The sequence below is a fragment of the Amphimedon queenslandica genome, unplaced genomic scaffold (genome assembly GCF_000090795.2).
Source record: "Amphimedon queenslandica unplaced genomic scaffold, v1.1 AMPQUscaffold_13507, whole genome shotgun sequence".
NCBI lineage: Eukaryota > Metazoa > Porifera > Demospongiae > Haplosclerida > Niphatidae > Amphimedon > Amphimedon queenslandica.
Window position 1 is genome coordinate 37,339 of NW_003546257.1, and position 24,117 is coordinate 61,455.

A 24,117-nucleotide genomic window follows, 5' to 3' on the forward strand; every position below is an offset into this window, starting at 1 on the left:
AACTGGAGGCGTGGTCTCAACGCGTGGGCGTTCAATGTATTAAAAAGTCGCTACTCGTAGCCCAAAAAAGAAAGCAAGAGCAAACTAAAAGAAAGACTTGAAGCTTGTTGTAAGCAAGATTTCATCAAAAGGAATCATGAGTAAGCCTGGATCAGATGAACTACTCCGCCAGAACGTTTTCTCCTCCATACACATGAGCACTCAAGTAAAGATGGGCCAAGTCTCCATGAGCTACCCGAGCTGTTCATTCTGCGGCAAGACAGGGAAAGGAGGGAGCAGGAAAGTGCGACAGTGTTACTTCAGTCTCTACACAAACTCCTCCGAGTCCTTCGTTGTCTGGTACAAGAAACAAGACGGCGAGCCGAAGGGCATGCTCTGGCTCAAGAGTTGCTGCGTCCGACGTGGGGCAGAATGCAGTGCAGAGGCGACCATGCCAATAGAGTTAATCTCAAAGGGATGCAGGGGGAGATGCTCTTACACACTTAGATTCAGCAACAGAGGGACAGCCGAGGAATGGTATCGCTCACTGAGGAGCGAGTCTCGGAAGAACGGCAGCGGTGGGTCCACAGGAGCTGACATTGATGAATACGACCCGTTTAGCAGTGACAGTGGAGAAGACAGTAATCCATTGGACGAGATATTTTCAGAGAGTCCTAGCAGTCGAGAGCAAGGTTTGACAGTCACCAAAACAAGGAGAAAAATATCCTCACCGTCTTTCCCTAAGAGACAATCTCCTGACAACAAGAAGCAGACTCCAGGCTCAAGTAAGAAAAGATTTCAGATACCATCATCATTCACTGCGGCTATAATAGATCGTAAAGTCAGCCTACCAGCAGTCAGTACTGTATACTCAGGCTCTGCCATTGAGGGACCCTCAAGTCCAGTATTTGACAGTGACATAATGGGAAGATGGTCGTCATGGCCGGTTAAAGTCGGAGGGCATTCGTAATCTTTTTCTCTCGGCTGTCGCCATACAGCTCCTGTAAGAGAAATCATTGGTGTGACCATTTGCACACTGTTCATTCGGTGTCGTCAATAAGACTGTGAACGAATCAGAGCAGTTTGTTCTAGTAACTTGTTCTCATGTAGTTTTTGTACTATTAAGACGAGAGACGACAATTAATGTATGCACGTTATGTGCATTCACATAATATTACTGATAGTCATGTATTAAGATAATTCTTCTGTAATGATATCAATCCTCTTCTCTTATTTCTCTCTCTCCCTCTCTTTCATTCTCTTGGACTACAGACACACACATACGCTCATCATAACAATCAGATTTGTATTATAATTTATTATAAATAATAATTATATATACATTTTATCTGCCGAGCAGATTTTTAGAGAAAAAAGTTCATGTTATAAAACAATTAACATAATATTTTGAAACGGAGATATCATGATAGTCTATTAATAAAAAGAAAGGGAAAGAGGATAAGACATTAATTCAATTTACTATTCACATACTTGAGCACGACCTCTTATAACTTCTCAGCAGTCCTGCTAGCTAGGGAACGCATTTGCCCATAAACTTTAGAAGGAGGACTGCCTACATGTATAGCAATAGCATCAGTAAATGAGGGTATATAATACCACACATATGAAATAAACCATATTTTAACACATGCAAATGCAATGTTTGCCATAATATTATTAATTAATGACAACATGGACACACATAAAAGGATGTACACACATGATATGCACATCTGCATGTACATGCATTAGTAAGGGAAAACACAGAGCAAGGCATCAAACGAACTGCAATAAACAAATGTGACCCGTGTATCCTAAATGCATGTACCATTGCATGTACACGGTTGCATGTTCACACATTTAAACACATTGAGACTCTTTCCTAAATGATACGAGCATACAAACACTAATAATTCAATAAGAGACACTCTGAGATAATGGCTAAAGAGAGGAATACACAACACACATAAGTTGACGCACACACAAACACTGTATGGGTACAAGCTGGCAAATACTATGATAATTCCCATAAATGTGTAACATACAAAATGGAGGGAGGCACAGGTGCAAACACATGTGGACAATTCAACTGCCACTTAGACACAACCTTTCTCCTCTTGTATTCCATATATGTACTCAATAATACTATCATCTTCATTGTCAGTCTGACTCTGCTAGCCTAATACTAAGAATCAAATGCTAAGTAAACCAAAGGGATATTTGGTATTTCCTCAATTCAGATTCACATCCTTTCCTCATTTCCTGACAGATAAAGAAGTTTCACAGGACAGAACATAAGGAATCAATTGTTTTTACTATTGTGCATTTATTGGCCGACCATCAAGTCACCAATTCTCATAATACAAAGACTTTTATAGTACAATGTACTATAAAAGTCACAAAGTGTCTTTATATTATGACATACAAAGTGTGAAAAGAGAGGAAAGGAGTATAGCAGGGCACAGAGTATAACATGTAGTGAATGTAAAGTATGGGAAGTAATGCAACGAATGATTAGCTTAATAGAAAGAAAAAAAAACAATATGAAAGTTTTTGCACGAACAACAACACACAAATGGGCCGGACTATGGGAGCCTATTAGATGTCTTGTGGTCCACAAAATACTTGAACACACATTATGTGGAGATAGACTTCCTTTGGCAAGTATGCCTGATAATATCCATCAATATCTGGTGCATGCTTTACAAAGGAAGTTTCAATTATCTGCCTGCCAAATGTGGTTAGGTAGGACAATCCCCCAAGCACTTTTAGTAAACTAAACTGAGTCAGACTGACATGCAGAAAGTAATGCAATATTAGTATTTAGTACTTCATTGTCATTCTAAAATCTAATAAGAGACAGAGGAGGTAGAGATTGAAATAATGTAAGAAGAAAGGAGAAAGATGAAACATTGTTTACTGGCGGTGTTTAATATAAAGTGACAGATAGACCGATCAATGACTCTATAGCCAAGATATAATAGCACTTGATTAAATTCCTCATACTAGACTTGTCACATACCCAGCCCTACCACTCCTTATATATACAAGTACATCGAGTGCAACACTGTCGTGAATACACTACTTAGCTCTTATTCACGTATTTACATGTATGTACAAATGAGGAGAAATGGAGCTCAAGCAGAATTCATTACTGAACTAGTAGCTAGAGCATGTATGTGCATCAAAACCAACCAGCTTGACATTATGAATGTAATGTACAATTTATTATACATCAGTTATTATTAGTAGTTTTAGTATTATTAGCATAAATCAAACAACATACTATAAATGCATGATAGTGAACAAAGGCCTCATTAAAGTCATGTGCAACTTTAGCATAATAATGTCTGCCTTTGTGTAGCCAATGTTCCTAATAGAGGAGGCTAATGTTATACAGACAAATGCTAAATAAGGAGACAGACTCAGACAGTGTTAGGGGATTGACTGACATCAGAAACCAATCAAGATTTATATTCATTATAGCTATTAGTACATATATAATCATATGAAAGCATGACACATACGTGCAGTAAGAGCATTATAATATGAAGTATGTGACTTTGTGTATTAGATAATAGTATGACTAAATAGATCAGGGTACATGCATTATGGAATTAATAGTTGTTAAGCATAATAATATATGAGATGTAATAGGCGAACTATTGCATGTACTTTCAATACATAGACAAACTCTTACATGTAGCTAAGTGCAGGCCAACTAATATTTAGGATAATTATAGAGGCAGTTTAGTGTACAAAGCTCGTGTGAATTAAACTTATAATTATTGATAATTGTTATCGTTAGAAAAACACAACCAAGACATAAGTATAAAGTCATGCTGTACACGGGCTGGATTCACAAACAGTAAATGATGATTATTATTATAAACAGTGTTATGGTTTCATGACAATGTTTGAAGTTGAAACAAACGAACCGAATAAACACACTCACACTAACACATGAACAAACCGACTTGTGTACTAGCTGTTTATTGAACTGTTTGATAAATTAGAATAAAAAAGCATTAAAACAGCCCAAAATAAGCAGTCATGACAATTACATGGACATGCACACTTTTATCCCCTTCCTCCCTCTCTCTCTCACTCTCCCTCTCTCTCTCACTCTCCCTCCCACCCTCTAAACTGTAGTCAAAACAACTAATTATCCTAATCAGGGATACAGGCACTGTTGCACGAGCACATTGATTCAATGCCAAACCTTCTCTTCTCCCTCCTCTTACTCCCACTTCTGAAGAGAAACAATAAAAAGGAGTGTGATGAATGGAGGAGGAGTGTAAAACAACACTCATAGTCATTGTTCTATTCCTTCACCTCCTACATCTTCTGTTTTGATTTATGAACAGAAAAAGAATATTAGAGAAACTATAGTTAGTACAGTGTAAATACTTGCACTATAACTGCTGTCAACAGAAAAAGAATATTAGAGACGCTATAGTACAGTGTAAATACTTGCACTATAACTGCTGTCAAAATTAATGCTAAACACATATAGTATACAGCATAAACTGGTCTGTGTACACTCTGCTACCAGCTGGTTGAATGACATCTTTTACTAATTATAAGCACTTAATGCTACAAGCCCCTATCTTAATTTCATAAGTACAGTCATTAACAACAAAAGATCATTTATTGGTAATGATGATGCAACCAATCATCACACATTGAAAAGGCATATACATATACAGTACTACATAAATGGCTATAGTGGATCACAAAATTACACAGAGATAGGATATAATGTATATATATGTACACGTAGCTCCATCTGTCACTCTTTCCACACAGACTAGACTCTATAGCTCCTTTCCATGAGTATCATTATTATAATGACATTGGATTTAATGCAACGCACGCCACAAGAACTAATGGAATGCCATATAACTGCATTAAGGAGCTTGATTACATCCTAAAATTAAATTAAAAACAAATGCCATTATTAATACAAGGCTCTCTACAGTCTATATAGTTAGTTCTATATACACATCCTTTAGTGCATATACACCTATGGAATGTACAATGTACATAATGGAAGGAAGGAAGGAGAGTAACTATACATACTGTACATATATCAGACACTTACAGTAATTATTATAGTCAAAAGTGCTATAGTCCATATTTAGACAGAATACATGTACATTGTATATGCACGCATGAGCTTAAACACATAATAAAGTGCATATCTGTGCATAGTACAGTACAGTTGAGTGGGTAGAAGATGTACAATATACTTGAGCTAATATGGTTAATAGAGCAATTATAACTAAAATAGGTGGTAGCTAGAAAAGATTACAGAGAGCACTGGATAAACAATTAAGGATTGCGAACGAAATGGAAAATACACGTAAGAGAAGGCAAACATTAACTTGGGTCAATTTTAGTCAAAGACAACAAAGAGTGAAAGACAAACTGAGACAAAACTGGTAATGTGTACATGTACATAGAAGAGTCATAAAACTACCAGTCAATAGTAGGAGCTACCCATGGAAAGTAATCAATACTAGAGGAGTTATAGGGGTAGTACAGGGTACACACATACGCCAATGAATGAAGCTATAATCCCATTCAAATGTCCGTATCAAATATACAGCTGGTGTTCACACCAATAATATCATATTAATATTACAAAGGAGTGAATGTGTATCACTTACCCAATATCAGGTTACATATGGCATGTCTTGCCACTCTGATGTTCTGGTAGGAGCCCAAAATGTGAATCTTGCTAAAGGAGAGAGGGAGGGCGAGAGAGAGAGGAGGAAGAGAAAGAGGGGAGGAAGAGAGAGAGGGAGGGGGGAGGGAGGGAGAGAGGGGGGGGGAAGAGAGAGAGAGAGGGGGGGAGGGAGGGAGAGTGAGGAATGAGACATAAAATAAAAGGTACAGAGTGATTCATCAATCGTAAAATGATAAGTATGATGATGTTTAGACTAAAAAAGCTTATGTTTTAGTATTCCCCAGATTCTGATGATACCTAATGTCCAATGGCCCTTAAAATTGATATTTAAAATGCACATGTAGCAGATATTAAGGGGAAGCGACATATGCTAAGAGGAGAAACAAAGAACTCTCTATATTAGACACAAAGACCACATTACATCACTTATAGACCCAGCCAAAGACACATACATCATCACCCTCACAGACCCATTAGTGAGATTACGTTTAATTCATTAAAGATACAGACATGAGTACAGACACCATACCATATACCAACACAGCAGAATACCATGTACCCCCACAAACTTACATACACTGTTTATACGTTCAAGCATCACCTGCATACGTATACACACATGATGCTATAACAGTTGGTATAACAATATTCCCATGTAGCATGAGAAACAGTTTTCGCATGACCAGATCATATCACATCAAATAGCTGATATAAAGCTGTCAATACATCATACATGCACTATATTAATGATAAAGTGAGTAATCCTGGGACTAATAAGCCTTGCGGTGAGTGAGTGAAGACATTATGTTCACAACAAGTATCGATTAACAATCGGGGGTGGGCGTTGTTAGGAATTACCATGGTTGTGATGAGTCTGTGCATAAGACACAATGACATTATATAATGTTATGGAAAATACGAACCATGTAGTCAACACAACACGAGAAATACACACACAACCATCTCAAGGCAAGGCTAATGATATTCATAGTCTATAACGATATTCATGGTCACAGCTAATTAAACAAACAGGATGTGAATACACTATAGAGGGCAATTCGTCAGAGAGAGTGACATTCTACAGCTGCTGTCAAAGCATGTTTATGATAAAAGGAAGAAAAGGAATAACAAAAACAACAAGAAATGACCACACAATTAGAGAAGAGAAGAGAGAGAGAGAGAGAAGAGAGAGAAGAGAGAGAGAGACAGGAAACTTGCATGAATATAGAAAGCCAAAAAGTCGTATAAATACATGATAAAGGTTGATAATGATAAACGTTATCGTGAGCTGCACGTACAGTGAATGGACACACACACAAGGAGACTAGTAAACAAAAAGTTGTACGCTCAAATAATTGGCTCAAAACAATCTCCAGAGTCCACACACATACACGCATCTTTATAAAATGTACGTGTACATGTACATGTAAATTAACATTCTTCAAAATATACATGCATTAACTTTTAAAATCGTAAATTTTTGTCATTCCAACTACAAAAATCATGAATTGCTATACAAAAAGTTAGAGCTGATTCAGATCAAGTTATGAGATGGGCTATATCTCTATGTAGTACTTCCACCAACAGATTCAAATGATCTGATGGTCTGACTAAAACAATACTAAATGAAAATTATTATCATCTCTATGAATCTCTACTACTCCAAACAGAGTTAAAATGACTGCTTTTAATGTCATCATCGATACAATAAATCCCCCCATCAGGATATGTGTACATGTACTCACAGGATTAAACATGGAGTACATGTGAAACATACACAAGATAAAATCACCCAATAATGAATACATACATGCATGGACAGGATATACAGTAACAATAGGAAGGTAGGGAAGGTCATGCGTGTAGTAAGCATAATATAACTAAAGCTACCAATTTGTAGCAATAATTATGATGTACATGAACATGCACACCGACATGCCTTCTACATGTGCATGTACCTTGATTTGTATTAACAAGTGGGGGGAATTATTAAAAGATAAAAGGAGAGATTAAGTATATAGATATAGCAATATTACTCAAGTAAGAAATGACTTTATTAGATATAGTCACAAAGTCACAGACACCCTATCAGTTCACTTGAGAAGGAAATTGAAGCTTACAAACAAAAGGAAAACAGAACCCACAAGCAAACCTCAACTTTCAACTCCATTGTACTCATGATGGGAACCAGTTTGATATAGTAAAAATAACAATATGGAAACTCCCCAATAATAAAGGCATGCCCATTTTAACAAAGGTTAAAAAGTACATATGTGATCTTACATGTACTGCATGTACATAAGTACAATTATGTTTATGTCGGAAATGATGGATATACTGTTGATAGAATGATTGACTGCATATTTGTGTAAGGTTCAGCAATTAAACTGATATGAAAACATGGACCTCTGCATTCCATTACCAATTACCATTAAACATAATACCAGTATAACTAATGTAAAGCAGCTGGAACTAAGAGTTAATAAATAAATCATTACCACACACAAATCCACGTACATTTACATATACACATACACAGTATAGATATGTACATGTACATGTAGATACGATGCTGTATTGATTCAATGTGTGCCATTTAACATTGTCAGTGTATTAATATACATGAATGACTAGGATACAGGCATCAAGGCATACCCAAAGGAAATAGTTAGTATAACCATAGAATTAAAAGAATTCTTATCAATCTCTTCAAATAAGATTACTTACAATAATCAGACCATAACATCACCAACATCACACCATCACATGAACTGTACTATACTATAATAACAACATACACATTCCCTAATAAAAATACAGGGCCCAACTTCCCAATGGGTAAAAACAGATCAATCTATAACTGTATTGGATATGTAGGTAGGTGAGGCTCTAGTGTCTAAGATATTAACATTAAAGTCATAATAGCTTACGTGTACATGTACATGTGTACAGGTGTACAGGTAATGACAGTGGAGGAGTATTGTGTCTGTGAGTATGTATAGAGTCTATGAGTTAATAAGAAATATACATACTACTGGCGCACTATACCCCCTCTGTCCCTCTGTGGGTGTGGGTGTGTGTGTGTGAGAGTGTGTGGTAAATTACACATGCACTTTGTATATTATGCTATAGACTTGTATTACCTATTGGCCAATTATAGCCAATAGTAAAAATAAAGTCAAGGATTTCAGGAATTATCTTAATGAATTGAGCCTCATTTTTCTATAATTTAAGAAATCGACAAAGGCAGACAGCACATTGTGATAATTGTACACATACATGTACATGTACATACCATGTAGATCTACACTAATTTAAGATTTGTCAAAAGCATGCACACAGGACAAGATCTCCCCATCTCCCCACTTTTTCTAAAATGCCACCTTCATTCATCCTCTGCTAGACTCATTCAAATATATCAGCTGCTAACATAAAGTACACTCTGCTGGGGACATATGGCATATAGTAATAGTAATAATGATCATACTACAATAGTAACATTATTACTAACACAATCAGTTGATAGTAACTAACTGATAAAACAATTCTCATAAAAGAGGAACAAGATTTCAATGAATATACTAAATACCAGACTTGATAGATGCAGGACATTTTAATCAAGTAAGTTAGTATAAAAATATAGTCCATTGTTAGATCTATAATATGATACTGAATTGTCTCCAAATCTAACCACAATACATAACAGCTGCGTATCATTGAGTCTGACTTGGGACAATGGAGACGAGAGTTTAGGATCATAAATAGATTGTCAGCTTGACATTTGGCAGCTAAAGGGAAAATAGAACCAAAACAAGACACCTACTGACCAGCTGTTACCCACCCACCAGTAGGACCGAATGAACCAATTAATGAGCTACTGCATACACTAGTAGTAAGAATAGTAGAAAGTTGGAGTTATTTTTAAAATGGTCAAAACTCGAAAAATTGACGTCGGAATCAGCTCAAACTTTCTACGTAGCATAAGGACACCAATATGTATCAGAAAATGTAATAAAAATTGGGGGTGATTTCGGAGCCATTTTTTGAAAAAACCATGGGCTATAGTACAGGGAAATTTTCAGATTTTGACCCATTTCTTTAAATGGCCGTAACTCAAAAAGTTGAAGTCGGAATTGGCTCAAACTTTCTACATAGAATAAGGACATCAATATGTATCAGAAAATGTAATAAAAATTGGGGGTGATTTCAGACCCATTTTTTGGAAAAAACCATGGACTATAGCCTTGGGATTTTTTCAGAATTTTGACATTTTCTTAAAATGACTGAACTTAAAAAATTGAAGTCGGAATCAGCTCAAACTTTCTACATAGCATAAGGACATCAATATGCATTAGAAAACGTAATTAAAATTTGGGATGATTTCAGAGCCATTTTTTGGAAAAAACCATGGCTAGCAGAGATTGAGGAAATATATGCAGTTGCACACACACACACACACAGACACAGACACACACACACACACATATCGATGAATATATACATTTACTAACAAAAGATCACAAAGCCACACACACACACACACACACAATAAACCAATAGAACCTATATTGCTCTATAGAATGAGTTAAGGCTTCATTATAGCTACAGGCTAACGTCAGATAATATATGGTATAGGTATTTGTTTCACATAGTAACCATATCACTTGCATCATTGACCCCATGTATATTACATCACACAGTGACAATGTTCATCATGTACTTCTTCTCTTTATGGACTATGACTGTTTGGCTATTTGTATTTACTAATAGATCATACACTTGTGGTTACTGGTACACATACTTCAAAGCAATTATTGAATTCTATTATCATCCCTTGGCCAAATCACGACTGTCGTGAGTTCCAGAAAATAACAAAAGACAGAAGACAACAAGACATGTACATGTACAAACATGTACATTAAATAAATTGAATTAATTTGAAAGAAAGTAGCAAATAAAGGAGGATAAAGAAAGAGGAAAGAAATAGCATGTACATGTAATTTGAACACTACTCCTTATTATACTGATGCCCTTAGAACAATCACACCTTCACACGTACTCCTACATATTCTAATCAGAGAAATATGTATAATACTAAATTGAGAAGGAGAGAGGAGGAGGAGGAGGAGGTACAAGGCATACATGTACGTGTACATCACTCGCAGCCAATAATCCAGACACCTTAAAAGTGGTCTACAATCTACATACAAGTACATATACGTGAAGGATCACTATAAATTGCATAAGAAAATTGATGCAATTAATGCATGTATGTTAAGGCAAGGGTATATATTCCAATTGCTGTAAACAACATAGGGACACTTGGTAGAATGATAAACAATAATCAAACCAATTTGAGTACATATTGACAATGCAATGATAAAAGATATTGTTAATTAAAGGTAAAGGGAATATGGTAATACATAACTTAAAGAGGAATATATACACATAGAAATGAATGAGGGGCTGCACTTAATACAGAGAGAGTACACCAAAAAGGACATGAAATATACAAAACAAGTAGAAGGGCCACGACCTATTTGGCACTACACAAAGTCAAAGCAGGTACAACATAGAGACAGAGAGGCTGCTGGTAAGCCAGTGTGTACATAAACAAGAGTAGCACAAATTGTAGAGGAGGAGGAGGAGGTGGAGGAGGTGGAGGAGGAGAAGAGGAGGAGGAGGATAAAGGGAGCAAAAATTGAATGCACATAATACAGAGTACATGAAATACAATGTAGCTGGAGCATTATGTGTATGTTCTAAATATAGTAACACTAATTTTAGGATACAGAATAAGAGAATATGTCTATTATGATAATGAAAATCATCATGAATATAACAGCTCCATTGAAACAAAAGAGAAAAAGTGACAGACAATAATTTTAGAGTTACAATCTATTAATAATAGATACGATAAATGCTCAGTAATTATAGAGTGGGAGATGGAAATAATAAAATAATATAAAGAGAGGGGAGTACAAGTGGGAGAGCTAGTCGGTGCTACATAGCTCAATTATTATAACATTATAACAAATTACTGGATGTCAAGGAAGTCAAGCTCTACTCCCTAATACCCCCACATTCACAGTCATACACAAATAAATGACACTAACACTTTCCTTTATAAAATAAGCTTTCAGTTTCCTCCTAATAGCTATAATCTAGACAGCATATTACTTACAGTATATATATACATAAAAGGTTATGCGACAAAGACATGATGCAACTTCTTATAGATCAAATAGAGTCACATGAACACACAGACACCTACTGTATCAGCATTAACATATTAGCACTCTCTCTCTCTCTAATCATATGAAATAAAGAATGATGTAATATTCCTGTCAAAAGAAATGAAACGAGTAGCATTTACTTGCCAGGAAAAGTTAGTAAACTTATAAATGCTTGACTCATAATAATTTTTCAAAGGCTGCCAATAATGCGAAGAGATAAAGCAAAAATAGCATTCGTCAACAAGTTAATTATAATTATATCCTGTGCTATGGTGTTTGCAACATAAAGGAAAAAACATACGGAATCATTAACATATGTTATACATGCATGTACTAGTCCAATTAACATATGCAATAAAGTAATTTTAAGGCATTATCTTATTGGGAAAATAACAGGATTGCCACAGGCACAATGAATATAATATATGTACATGTATAGGGGACACAAATGGTAGCAGTGGCAATAATAGTGTTTTGACTTATGATCAATTACAGACAATACACAGTACAGACTATATTGAAATATTTGAACTAACTTAATTATGATGTAAATAGAGAAATGGCCCATAAATACATACACACATACATGTGTACGTTAATTTGTACAAAGAACCACAAACGGGGCCATGAATGCATAATAACAGCTGGTCTGATCATTTAGCCATAGAAACGAGGCATAACAATAATATGGACAGGAATTATAAATAATTTAAAGTGTATACTCAAAACTCAAATGAATTCACAAGACTACAGCCATCACACACTGGCACAACAGGTAGGGATAAAAGGCTACAATAAGAATTAGAGATGGAGGAGGCAATACAATATGAAACTGCATGGCCAGTGAAATTCAATGAAACATATCAAAGGAATTACTCCATATTATTTACCTAGAGGGCTCCTACACCTTTTATACACCTTTCCATACATAATTTGAAGGGAGTATAAAGTGCAAGAAATGCCCCCAAGCATCTCAATACATTACTAATAGATTCTATAATTATATTATCACGTATACATTTACATACCCTTAAGGCGCACATGGCTTCATCCCATACTCCATGCAATTATGACTCATTCTCCAGTCATATACAGTCATTCTATGACGTGTTACCATATATATCATGACATCAAAAGGTTACAAGTGTATAGAAACACTGACATACAATATGCTGAATGTAAATCATTGTAATTATATACTTGGTAAAATAATGCGTAATAGCTATGGTTTGTAGTATGATATTTATTGAACTCTTTCCGCTGAGGCAGTTTGACATCATAGTTAGTAATTGCAGATTTAACAACAAGTGAGAGTCATGTTAACAATCATCATTATTCTATTGTACATGTATATATACCTGTATGTGCTAAGTATATTGTACATAAAAAATTGAAATAAATTTAGTTGAAGCTAATGAGGCAAGACATATTGGAGAGTGGCCCATTGCTGACAGTGCAAAAACCACATGAGTAAGTACATGTACATGTACATTATAAGTACATGACTATTGATAATAATAATATTAATACACACATTGATTCAAAAGTGAACTGTGTACATGTGTGTGTGTAATAAAGTGATAAACAGCTAGGAGAGAGAGAGAGAGAGAGAGAGAGAGAGAGAGAGAGAGAGTATGTTCTAATAAACACATAGTAACAAGATGTCCAACAATATTGTAATGACATCAGTGACAATACCAGAGCAACAAGTACACCATATAAGATTATCTACACCATGTCCTGCTGTAGCAGGATGATTATACACAAATAATAATAAAAAAAACTAGAATATGATATATTAGAAAATCATGACATAACATTATTCCAGCGAAATAATAATTAATTTATTAATCAAATATTTACGTGTATACACAAAACAAATACCCAGCAGGTACAGGTGAGCCATTGTGTACGTGTACATCTTTAATACTTCCTTCAAAACACCGAGAAGTGAAGCTCAATAATAAAAAATGATGTTACTGATAATATACTGAAAGATTACTGTGTTATACAGAATTGAAAGGATTTACTAAAAATAGACTGAGCTAGTTTACTGAGACAAACCTGTCAGCCAATACAATACGGGTCTTTGTCACATTCTCAATTGTAAATTTAGTTTTCCCTCCAGTCCCAGCAATCCTACCAATAGCCCTTGAGAGATGATCACCTTTCAATGAACGAACTACATTGTATATACATAGAATAATAACTATGAAATGAAAATACAATATGCATGTACACACCATCTTGTACTTCAAAAGTTTCAACAAAAAGATCATCTAACCTTACAAGGGCTAAAGCATCCTAAAAAAGAAAAGGAAAAGAGAGAGAAAGAAAAAAAGAAAGAGCTTATAATAAGCAAAAAAGTAGCAGCTGTTAGCTACATTGCACACATGCACATGTACATAATATGGATAGAGTAGAGTGTCAGTTAAAACTGTAATCAGGAAATGTTTACTTGTATCTGGTACTGTGGTACATGCATGCTTACAGCTGCATCTACATGTAACTGCCTCTCTCTTACTGTCGGAATAAACAGGAACTCGCCAATCAAGCACAACCATACCAAACAATTAGATGTATTTTCAAACAACATACAATTTTAATGCATCAAAAAGACAAGCACATAGCCTGTTATTCTCCATGTACAGACAACAATGGCCTTTTTGCTTACATCGATTTCAAACCCAAGCATGAATGCCTTCACAAAATCAGCTCCTTTCTGTATAGACCCAATATCAGTCGTGTGCTGTGAGGTCTGGGAAAAATACAATAATAATAATAATAATAATAATAATAATAATAATAATGTTAATAATAAAGAGCTCGTTTTAAGTAAATCTCAAACATACAAACAACAAAAAGGATATAGTAAACAAATTATTAGTATTACAGTCACTGTGACACAACATAGAGCAAACACATAAACACACACAAAGACAATGATGGACACGCTAAGCTAATAACAGAATCCACTCAACACACAACACTGAAATCAAAACAATCACCAAATTTCATAATGCAAGGAAACAGAACATACACTATATACTGTATACTGTATGCATTCATTTATGTACATTAATAATACAACATGTAGCAGAGAGAGAGAGTGTGTGTGTGTGTAGTGTATTGAATTAAACAGCTATGCAATGTAAACCCAGTGACAGTTAACTTAATTTATATAATTGTTTCAAAGTAACAGTGTCATCACATGCTACGTAAGCTATAGCTGATACTATTAATAATACTATAACTGAACTGTGCTGCAGTGAACACTTTAAGTACTGTACTACTACTGTATAATCAATACCTGAGGCAGTGTATAATGGCTCTTATATGGTGTTAAATTATCCATTAAATAAATAAAAGAATTGAGCATAGAATTTGTTAAAATAATTATGTAACTAAACAATAATAATAATACATACATGGTATACAGTATACATGTATGTGCATCTGAGATAAAAATTGACAAGTAAATATACATGTACATGTATTATATATATACATGTATATATAACCAAGAGTACATAATACCTAATACATAATACCTAATATGTACTCTTGATATAACATATGTAACCAATTATTACTGTTGTACATGTACATCAATATAGTATCATTAATGTACATCATTACAAGGAACCTATGGGCATGTAATTCGACTCTTAATGGAATGCTGAAGTGTAGTACATACATACCGCATATTAAAATCAAATGATAATTAATATCAACAGCTCCCATCCCATTCTTTGATAATAACCTATGATCATCGAATGAGGTTACTGTTGCTGACAAAACATGGAAGACATCTCACTGGATAAGAATGAAACACAGCCAATCCTACACACACACACACACACATTCTATGCAATAAGAGATGGAGTTTTATTTCGATAATTATAAGAAGTGCGACATACAATAATTAAAAATTTTACTATTATTACAAAAAGGAGAAATGAGGTACATGCACTAAATTAATAGCCAATACTTAACACTTATCAATCTTAGCATCATGACATCACTAGTATAATAGTATTAATATTCAGTAAATGCTATGTGAGCCATTACTAATCGGAATGATCTAACTACCATCATAATGTATATGGCCTGTATTAATGTACTGAATAATGTACTGTAATGACTAAGTCATTGGACTCAATCGTTTCTTAGTATCAAGATCAAGTCATTATAGATATAATATATTGTATTTATATAATGTCAAGTTAATGTAATTGAGTTTAAAGGAATGGGCTAATGGTTTCTGACAATATTGTTTGCATTCCAACACTGGACTAACATTATATGAATTAGGGTCTGTGGCACCATGTACGTGTGAATGGGACACATTCTTGTGTTAACAGAATGAGATCAGTCAGGAAACTAGTGTTAACAATAATCGTACAGCCAGTGAGTTAATCCAAATTTGATCGGAATGAGTTCAAATTTGAAACAAAAAAAAAAGAAAATGCATACTGGTCAAAATTGTCCAATTTTATTATTAAATTTTACAATAAATAATATTAATTATTTATCAACAGTAAGATGATGATGATGATAATAATAATAATAATAATAATAATAATAATAATAATAATAGTATACATGTATGTACTTACTTTGATCTCAACATGTTTCTTTTTTAGGTTGAGCCTAATCTGAAGCTTCAGATGCTCAACAATTGGCGTGAATATCTTCATCCACTGATCCTTCAACGGACTAAATCTGTGAGGTGGGACAGGTATGCTACGAAATTCTGGTTTAACACCCTGAGATGGGAGTTTTAAAAATTAAAATCAATATCAAATCAATATCAAATAAATTAGAATTACTAATAATATCTTTAGCCCATATGGTTATCTAACAGTAATACAGTTACTGTCTTACTAGAACAGACGAGGCATCAATGGGAGGGAAAGAAGGTCGTTTTGTTTCAGTCCCTACTCCTTCTAATTCCATTTCCGTCTTCTTTCTTTTTCTTTTTGACCTAACCTCTTCAAATGCACCAGCTTCAGAACTAGTAGGCTCTAATAGTATCATTATAAATGAGTAAAAACAGTACAAACTATTAATTACCTTCCAAAGAGGTCGCCATATTTACCCACGTGTGCAAGAGGTGTGGTTTATGTCATCACGTGAATTACAAAGGGCGTGGCTACTTAAATTTAAGCCCCTCCTATTTTAAAAATGGCGTCTAGAGAGAGTTCTGTTACTAATGGTGATTCTTCAGCTTCTATCTCTCCATATGTAAGCCTGCCTTATTAATTTGAGTGAAAGAATACCTCACTTTTTATTATATCAGATTTAAGCTTATTGATCAAATATGAACCATCTTTTTATAGCCATGCATGTACATACACTATACATATAGTGCTCCATGATATCTACTATCATTAACAGGATTGTATATTTGAAGGATGTCAACTGCCGGTGTGCTTGAGATCAGAAACAATGGACGAAGAGGAATGGCGTAAGTAATGTGCTTTAATTAGAATAGTGTGTGCTTTAATTGGGATAATTTATTTTTGCCATTTTTAGCAATGGCCGAGATAATTAGTAAGAAATGTGACTCTAACGGTCAGTGGAGGTTCTATGTCCATTACAATAGCTGTAAGTAATTTATAAAATTTTAATACGAATTTTGTGATTGTAATATCCATATTCGAACCTTTGTTTAAATCAGAAGTATTCTAATGAAATTTGAGTTGATTTTTATTTATTTATAGACAATAAGAGGCTGGACGAATGGGTTACTGCAGATAAACTTGACATCGATCACATACAATTACCTCGTAAAGAGTCAAAGTCCCAGACCTCCACTGCAGCAGCTGCTCTCATTAAGAACACATCACGGGCAGTGTCGCCTGATGTAACTATATCTGGAGCAAGCTCTCCACTTCCGTCCTCCGGAGAGACTGTCATTAGTAGCAGTAGAAGGTCCTCGGTAGCTTTGGGAAGGAAGAGGAAGAATGAGAATGATGTTAGTGTTGTCTCTTTGTTATTTGTTCTGTATGTCTCTCTTACTCTCTTTCACAAACTATACTTCTTTCCCTTGTCACCAGTATTAATTTTTGTTCCTAAAGTATAGTGATAGTGACCGATTATTTTATTTCACTAATGCCCCCTCTATTTCTTTCTATTTTTAGAATTCCTCTGAGCCAGTTGGAGGTGAATCCAGTCCAGCTCAGCTCCCTCCTCAAACTGGTAGCATGCATCGACCAATAGGAACTCACGCGAGTGACGACGTTGTCACGAGAATGAAGAATATTGAGATGCTCGAGTTGGGAAGGCACAGGATAAAGCCGTGGTACTTCTCTCCCTATCCTCAAGAGCTCACTACAGAGCCGGTTATTTATTTGTGTGAGTTTTGTCTTAAATACATGAAGAGCTTGACATGTCTTGCAAGACACAGAGTAAGATTATTGTACAATAGAATGAATTGAGTATGCATAACATTATTGTTTTGTACGTTTTGCTGTAAAGCTATATATAAAGTGTATTCTTTATTACCACAGACAAAGTGTAATATCTTCCATCCTCCTGGAAATGAAATATACAGAAAAGACACAATCTCTTTTTTTGAGATTGATGGTCGGAAAAACAAAGTAATGATTCATTTTTACTGGGTTGCCCGTTAAATTTGGTAGGCTTACTCTCAAAATTTGTGTCTGCTTGCGAAGTTATTTTTGGACCACAAGACACTGTACTATGACACAGACCCGTTCCTGTTCTATATAATGACAGAGTATGATGAGCATGGGTTTCATATAGTGGGCTACTTTTCTAAAGTAATCAAGAGAAGGATTGTATCTGTTTTAAAATGTCTACATGAATAGGAGAAAGAGAGTTCAGAAGATTACAATGTTGCTTGTATTCTTACATTGCCTTGCTACCAGAGAAAAGGCTACGGGAAATTACTGATAGAATTTAGTAAGAAGCATGTATGCAAAATTACATGTACACATAAATGTCTCATTTACATAACAATTTTTAAATGGTGCATGTTTTTTGTGTGCATGTACATCACTGGTTTAATTTATTTTCTTTAGGTTATGAGCTCTCAAAGATTGAGGGTAAAACTGGTTCACCCGAGAAGCCGCTCTCAGATCTTGGTCTCTTGTCATATCGGAGCTACTGGACTCAGACACTACTTGAAGTCTTGATCAACATGAAGAACCAAGAAGACGAGACGATACCTTTTGTGACAATCAAGTGAGGATTTTGTGGTTCATTTACACTTCAATGCATTGTACAGTGCGTCTTTTGTATGCTTCATTTCATCTTAGCTCTTTTTTTATTTTCTCAGTGAGCTCTGTGAACAGACAAGTATACGTAAAGATGACGTCACGTCTACTCTTCAGTATCACAACCTCATCCATTACTACAAGGGACAGTACGTCATCAGTCTCTCTAATGAAATACTGGAGCATCACGAGCGCTCGATGGCAAAGAGGAAAATACGCATTGATCCAAAGTGCATACAATGGACACCAAAGGATTGGAGTAGGAGGGGGAAGTGGTGACTGAAAGAGAGTCATAACTCCCAGTAGCCATTTGCTTTTAACTTATATAGCTAAAAGTGGCTTTTTACTTTCATATACCAAATTGTTATTTAACAATAATAATAATAATAATGATTTTATTGACAATAATAATGATTTTAAGCAAAGCAAAGCAATAATGATTCTACAATAAGCACTATCACTGCAGCAAGTTTTATCATTGAAATTTCAAAAAATGTCATGCTCGCCCCCCTCAATGTTTAAATTCGCCTGGCTAATTCTATAGTTTAGCTGTAGCTGTTTGTATATATGCTTGCTGGACTGCAGTAGCTACCAATTCACCATCCTTACTATATACTCTGAAAAATAAAAAAATAAAGCATTAATTTATAAAACGGTACATTTCATTAATTCTACCTCAATGTGTTAAGACTTGTATGAGAATTAGAGGATAAGCAACAGGCGTCGTAAAGATACCAATCATTAGCGTCAATCTTGTAAGGAGAGTCACTGAACCATACACTGTGATCCAGTGATGTATAGAATGTGAATTTAACGTCCGGGAATTGTGGGAGGATTTGTGACGATAATATTGTATCTGATTCGTATAATATCCAAATTCTGTTGTCATTTTGATCTTGAGATGTGACAGCCTTCTTTGGTTTAATCCACGCGCAGCTCCTATTGAAACACAAAGTAAGTGGAATGCAATCTTTGAGCTGGAAAACAGGATTTACCCCCCCCCCCCACTATAAATATACAAGAATGACTCTGATGACTGTGGTCATGGACTAGATACATTCCTTACCTTGGTACCTTTGGTAAAGTTGGTAAAGTAGGTAGACCTGCTTCGTTTTTATGTGGCCATAATAACTTGACAATGATAGGATACGACTCATGATTTTTACTCAAGATATAATCAGGATGATCTGGTCCAGGAATTGATGGCTTTTCTTGATTATTGTAAATCAGCTTTCCAGTTTGACTGTCTCCAGTGGCTGATTTGAATGACACTAAACAAGTAAAAACTAATTTCCCTTCTTGTACTGCTGATACACTGCGATGAGAGAATAGGGCACCATCCTTCTTATTGTACACCTTATACGTGACACTAGTTAGTGGTCTAACTGGTCTTACAAATGAAGATTGGACTGAATTGATAACTTTATCAGATGCAGACTCTTGGCTCAATGTCAGCAGTGCTGCTTTAATTGCTACAGAGACTGTGTGACCGCCATAGACTGATGGTCGAGATCTTGATGGAGGTATGTTCTCATATAAATCCGGACCAATGACTATAAAAACCAATAGAGTTAGATTTTTAGTAAAAAAAAATCATTACCTTCCAAACTTAAGGCATCATCCATGATAAGGGCGAGGTTTTAATAAGGTTTATAAACTTTAATTATCTTGATCTAAAACTAAAAAATATCATCATCGTTTAGTTTTTTTATAATTTTGAAAATATGAAGCATCCTTGTTGCACAGCAGTAGCGACAAGAGCACCATCCTTCTGAAATATTCTACAAAACAATAAATAAATAATGACTACAATAGAGTGTTTTAAAATTACTTTGACATGCATAACAATGTTGCATTGCTTGCCCATTTTGTTGCAGATAGAAGCTTCATATCAAAGAGGTGCCATTGATCAATGTTAACATCAGTATCCTCAAACCACAGGCTAACATTAAGTGTTGCAAATTTATCCCATGACAAATATGGATCGGCAATTTCTATCAATCTTCCAAATTCATAGTCGGATGCAAGAAGTATAGCAAGACGATTATTATTTTGATTAGTTTCGTAGCTTGGAACTCTTTGTACTGGTTGCTTTGATTTCATCCATACAGGTAGCCTATTATTAAAAGACGAACATTGTGTGTAAATTTAGCTGTCAGTGGTATTTTCAAACCACCTCATCCCTGATATAAAGCTAACCTGGCTCTCATAGGTACTGGGGAAACAGCTCCTGGATCTTTTGGGTCCCAATCTTTTCTACGCCATTCACTTGGAGAGGCAAAATAAACTTGAAATGGAAAATTTTTTAAGTCATGAAATCTTATTTGTTCAGGAGACAAACATTCGGGATGACCTGGTCCAGGAACTGATGGCTTTTCTTGATTATTGTAAATTACCTTTCCAGTTTGATTATTTCCTGTGACTGACTTGAATGACACAAAACAAGTAAAAACTAATTTCCCTTCTTGTAGTGCTGATACACTGCGATGAGAGAATAGGGCACCATCCTTCTTATTGTACACCTTATACGTGACACTAGCAGCAACTTTAACAGGTCTAATGAACGAGGAATGGACTGCATCAATGAGTCTAACCAGTTTACGATCACTAGAGGAATGGCTCAATGTCAGAGCTGCAGCTTTGACTGCCAAGGAAAGGATGTGACCACCAAACACAATTCCAGTAAATCCGGGTAAATGAGTAGACCCAATGGATTCAAATGCATCATTACCTAGCTCTGAATGCTATTTAATATCAGCAATAAATAAAGAGAGACTTACCACGGAGGATAAAAGAAACCTCTGACAACCTCTCCATGATTATGGGTGGAGTGTAAATCTAATTATTTTTACAATAAATTGCTGTCATTACTCATTATACAGATCTTTTTTATCAAAGTCATGCATTCTAAATACTTCAAAATGATGATTAATGTTAGTTCTGCAGTGAATCTTTACCCTAGACCCTATCCCGCCTGCAAAAGGATCCGGATGAATGTAAAAAACTCTTCCTATCCTTGAATGAACAAGAGCCATTGAGCACCTACAACAGATACATTGGTATCATCATTATTTCATTGCAGCAATCAACTCACATAATACATGGCTCATGTGTGGTATAGAGGTCATACTTTGTACATAAATAACTTTCAATTTTGCTTCTTTTTTCAACAGGAGCTCCAGACTCTTGCTCTACAGCAGTACCATCAATATCTACTGATATTCTTCTTTTATCATCACTAGTTCTATTCACAGCTGCAGGTTCATTCCAGGCTCCACCTCCTTGTAGTCTTGCAACCTCATCAATGCATTTCATGACTGCATGTTGGAGAGGGTGCCATTTTGTATTAGTATAGCCTCTAGCAAGTATGATATCCTGTTCAGGATCAACGATAAGTCCACCTATAGTAGGTATCATTATTTTCATCAGACATTCAGACATTTGGTAATATTACATGAATACTAGCGCATAATAATTGTAGTTTTTCTAATATATCATACATGCAACATGTTTGAACTCATTTTGATCAAAATTTAATTTTTACAAATTTTTAAAGTTGCTCCAAAATCAGGCCAAAATCCCTGTACTATAGTACAGGGATTTTGGCCAAATTTTGCCAAAAATGAAAAGGAGAAAAATTTCAATTTTTATATTTTTTCCTGATGCATACAAAAGTTTTTATGTTATGTAGAAAATTTGAGCTCATTTCGATTAAAATTGGATTTTTTATGAATTTTTAAAATTACTCCAAAATCAGGCCAAAGTCCCTGTACTATAGTACAGGGTCATTGGCCAAATTTCGCCAAAAATGAAAAAATGAAAATTCTCAATTTTTATAATTTTTTCTGATACATATACATGTTTTTATTCTGTGTTTTAAATTTGAGTTGACTCCGATAAAATTTGAATTTTTACGAATTTTTAGATTCCTTAAAAAACTACAGGATTATTAAAAATGGCTAAAAACAAGAGTAATATGTACTCTTGCTAAAAAAGAATTCTTCATTTTATTATTACATATACATGTCCTTATAATGTTATCAGCTTGATTTCTATTTTTAAAGTTGCCTTATTTGTCAAGATTTAAACATCGTTAATACATAACTATATGATCCTTTTTCTAATGTCCATTATCACATACCTGCTGGTGACATAATCTTTGTTGCTTCATCTTGAGCAAGTTTCATGTAGCATTTATGTCTTTCTATTTCTTCTGACGTAAACATTAATCCAGCCACATATTTCTCTAACCTTGTGCAAAAAATTTTTATTAGCAATAAATCAAACAATTATTACTTTTTATCTTCAAAAAAGTGGCAATTCCAGAATTTTTGAGACTCAATAAATTGCTTTCGAGTAAGTGGTTTTTTAAGAGGAACCTGAATAGTATAAATTTGTGTGATGCCTTCAATAAAAAGCATGGAATCTTCATTATCTTCTACCCTTTTTATAAGTACATGTAATTCTGTAAAAATAAAAGCCAAAAATGCAAAAAAGAATAAAAAAATAAAAGCCAAAAATGCAAAAAAAAAAAAAAAGAATAAAAAGATAAGGTGTTCCCATACCGGGAGTCGAACCCGGGCCGCCTGGGTGAAAACCAGGAATCCTAACCGCTAGACCATATGGGATACAACTAAAAGCGAACTGACTTACCATCATTAAATTGTTTGACTCGTTTCAAATGCAAATAATTTGACATTGGATGTGAAATTGCTAATTTTCTGAATGAAAAACATTACAATTAGGCTCTACCTACCACAAACACTGATTATTTACTTTATAATTTGTGCAGCTTCCTTTTTATCAGCAATTAAACCACAACTAAACCAGCCTGTGTACAAATAAATTAAAAATAAGCAAAAAATCAACTAGACCCACACAACTCAATATCTTTGTAATAATCATCGTGAAGCACAGCCTCAAACTTGCCTTCCATTATTCCCTATGATAATTTGGTGGTAGGCTG

The 24,117-nt window shown here is 34.9% G+C and overlaps 5 protein-coding genes and 1 non-coding gene across 6 annotated transcripts; 1 reads left to right on the forward strand and 5 right to left on the reverse strand.

Annotated features, from left to right (window-relative positions):
- Positions 1–76: 76 nt before the first annotated feature.
- On the reverse strand, positions 77–17,029 carry LOC105316559 (RNA-binding protein pno1-like). Its single transcript, XM_011411541.2, has 9 exons — positions 16,984–17,029; positions 16,795–16,934; positions 16,527–16,676; positions 14,582–14,665; positions 14,151–14,211; positions 13,972–14,089; positions 5,652–5,722; positions 1,471–1,552; positions 77–1,410 (listed from the first exon to the last, which is right to left on the reverse strand). Exons 1-8 carry the CDS (start codon positions 17,000–17,002, stop codon positions 1,485–1,487), a joined length of 711 nt encoding a protein of 236 aa, XP_011409843.2. The 5' UTR covers positions 17,003–17,029; the 3' UTR covers positions 77–1,410; positions 1,471–1,484.
- A 32-nt stretch (positions 17,030–17,061) lies between these two features.
- LOC100633667 (histone acetyltransferase KAT5-like) lies at positions 17,062–19,559 on the forward strand. Its single transcript, XM_020008704.1, has 10 exons — positions 17,062–17,154; positions 17,308–17,377; positions 17,446–17,517; positions 17,634–17,887; positions 18,054–18,320; positions 18,423–18,512; positions 18,555–18,695; positions 18,744–18,837; positions 18,957–19,119; positions 19,214–19,559. Exons 1-10 carry the CDS (start codon positions 17,095–17,097, stop codon positions 19,428–19,430), a joined length of 1,428 nt encoding a protein of 475 aa, XP_019864263.1. The 5' UTR covers positions 17,062–17,094; the 3' UTR covers positions 19,431–19,559.
- LOC105316569 (acyl-CoA thioesterase 2-like) lies at positions 19,492–20,726 on the reverse strand (the record flags this gene model as incomplete). Its single annotated transcript, XM_020008691.1, has 3 exons — positions 19,492–19,768; positions 19,827–20,090; positions 20,218–20,726. Coding segments are annotated over 3 exons (852 nt in total), but the record flags the coding sequence as incomplete, so codon positions are not given.
- A 102-nt stretch (positions 20,727–20,828) lies between these two features.
- LOC105316570 (uncharacterized) lies at positions 20,829–22,023 on the reverse strand. The gene is made up of 4 exons (XM_020008705.1): positions 21,932–22,023; positions 21,351–21,888; positions 20,983–21,267; positions 20,829–20,932 (listed from the first exon to the last, which is right to left on the reverse strand). Exons 1-4 carry the CDS (start codon positions 21,966–21,968, stop codon positions 20,860–20,862), a joined length of 933 nt encoding a protein of 310 aa, XP_019864264.1. The 5' UTR covers positions 21,969–22,023; the 3' UTR covers positions 20,829–20,859.
- Positions 22,014–24,113, reverse strand: LOC100633795 (probable inactive tRNA-specific adenosine deaminase-like protein 3). Its single transcript, XM_011411565.2, has 7 exons — positions 24,030–24,113; positions 23,928–23,982; positions 23,805–23,872; positions 23,448–23,616; positions 23,293–23,402; positions 22,246–22,552; positions 22,014–22,193 (listed from the first exon to the last, which is right to left on the reverse strand). The coding sequence occupies exons 1-7, from the start codon at positions 24,085–24,087 to the stop codon at positions 22,019–22,021; spliced, it is 942 nt and encodes a 313-aa protein (XP_011409867.2). The 5' UTR covers positions 24,088–24,113; the 3' UTR covers positions 22,014–22,018.
- Trnae-uuc (transfer RNA glutamic acid (anticodon UUC)) lies at positions 23,708–23,779 on the reverse strand. Its single transcript has one exon. It is a non-coding gene; the product is annotated as a tRNA-Glu (tRNA).
- Positions 24,114–24,117: the final 4 nt, after the last annotated feature.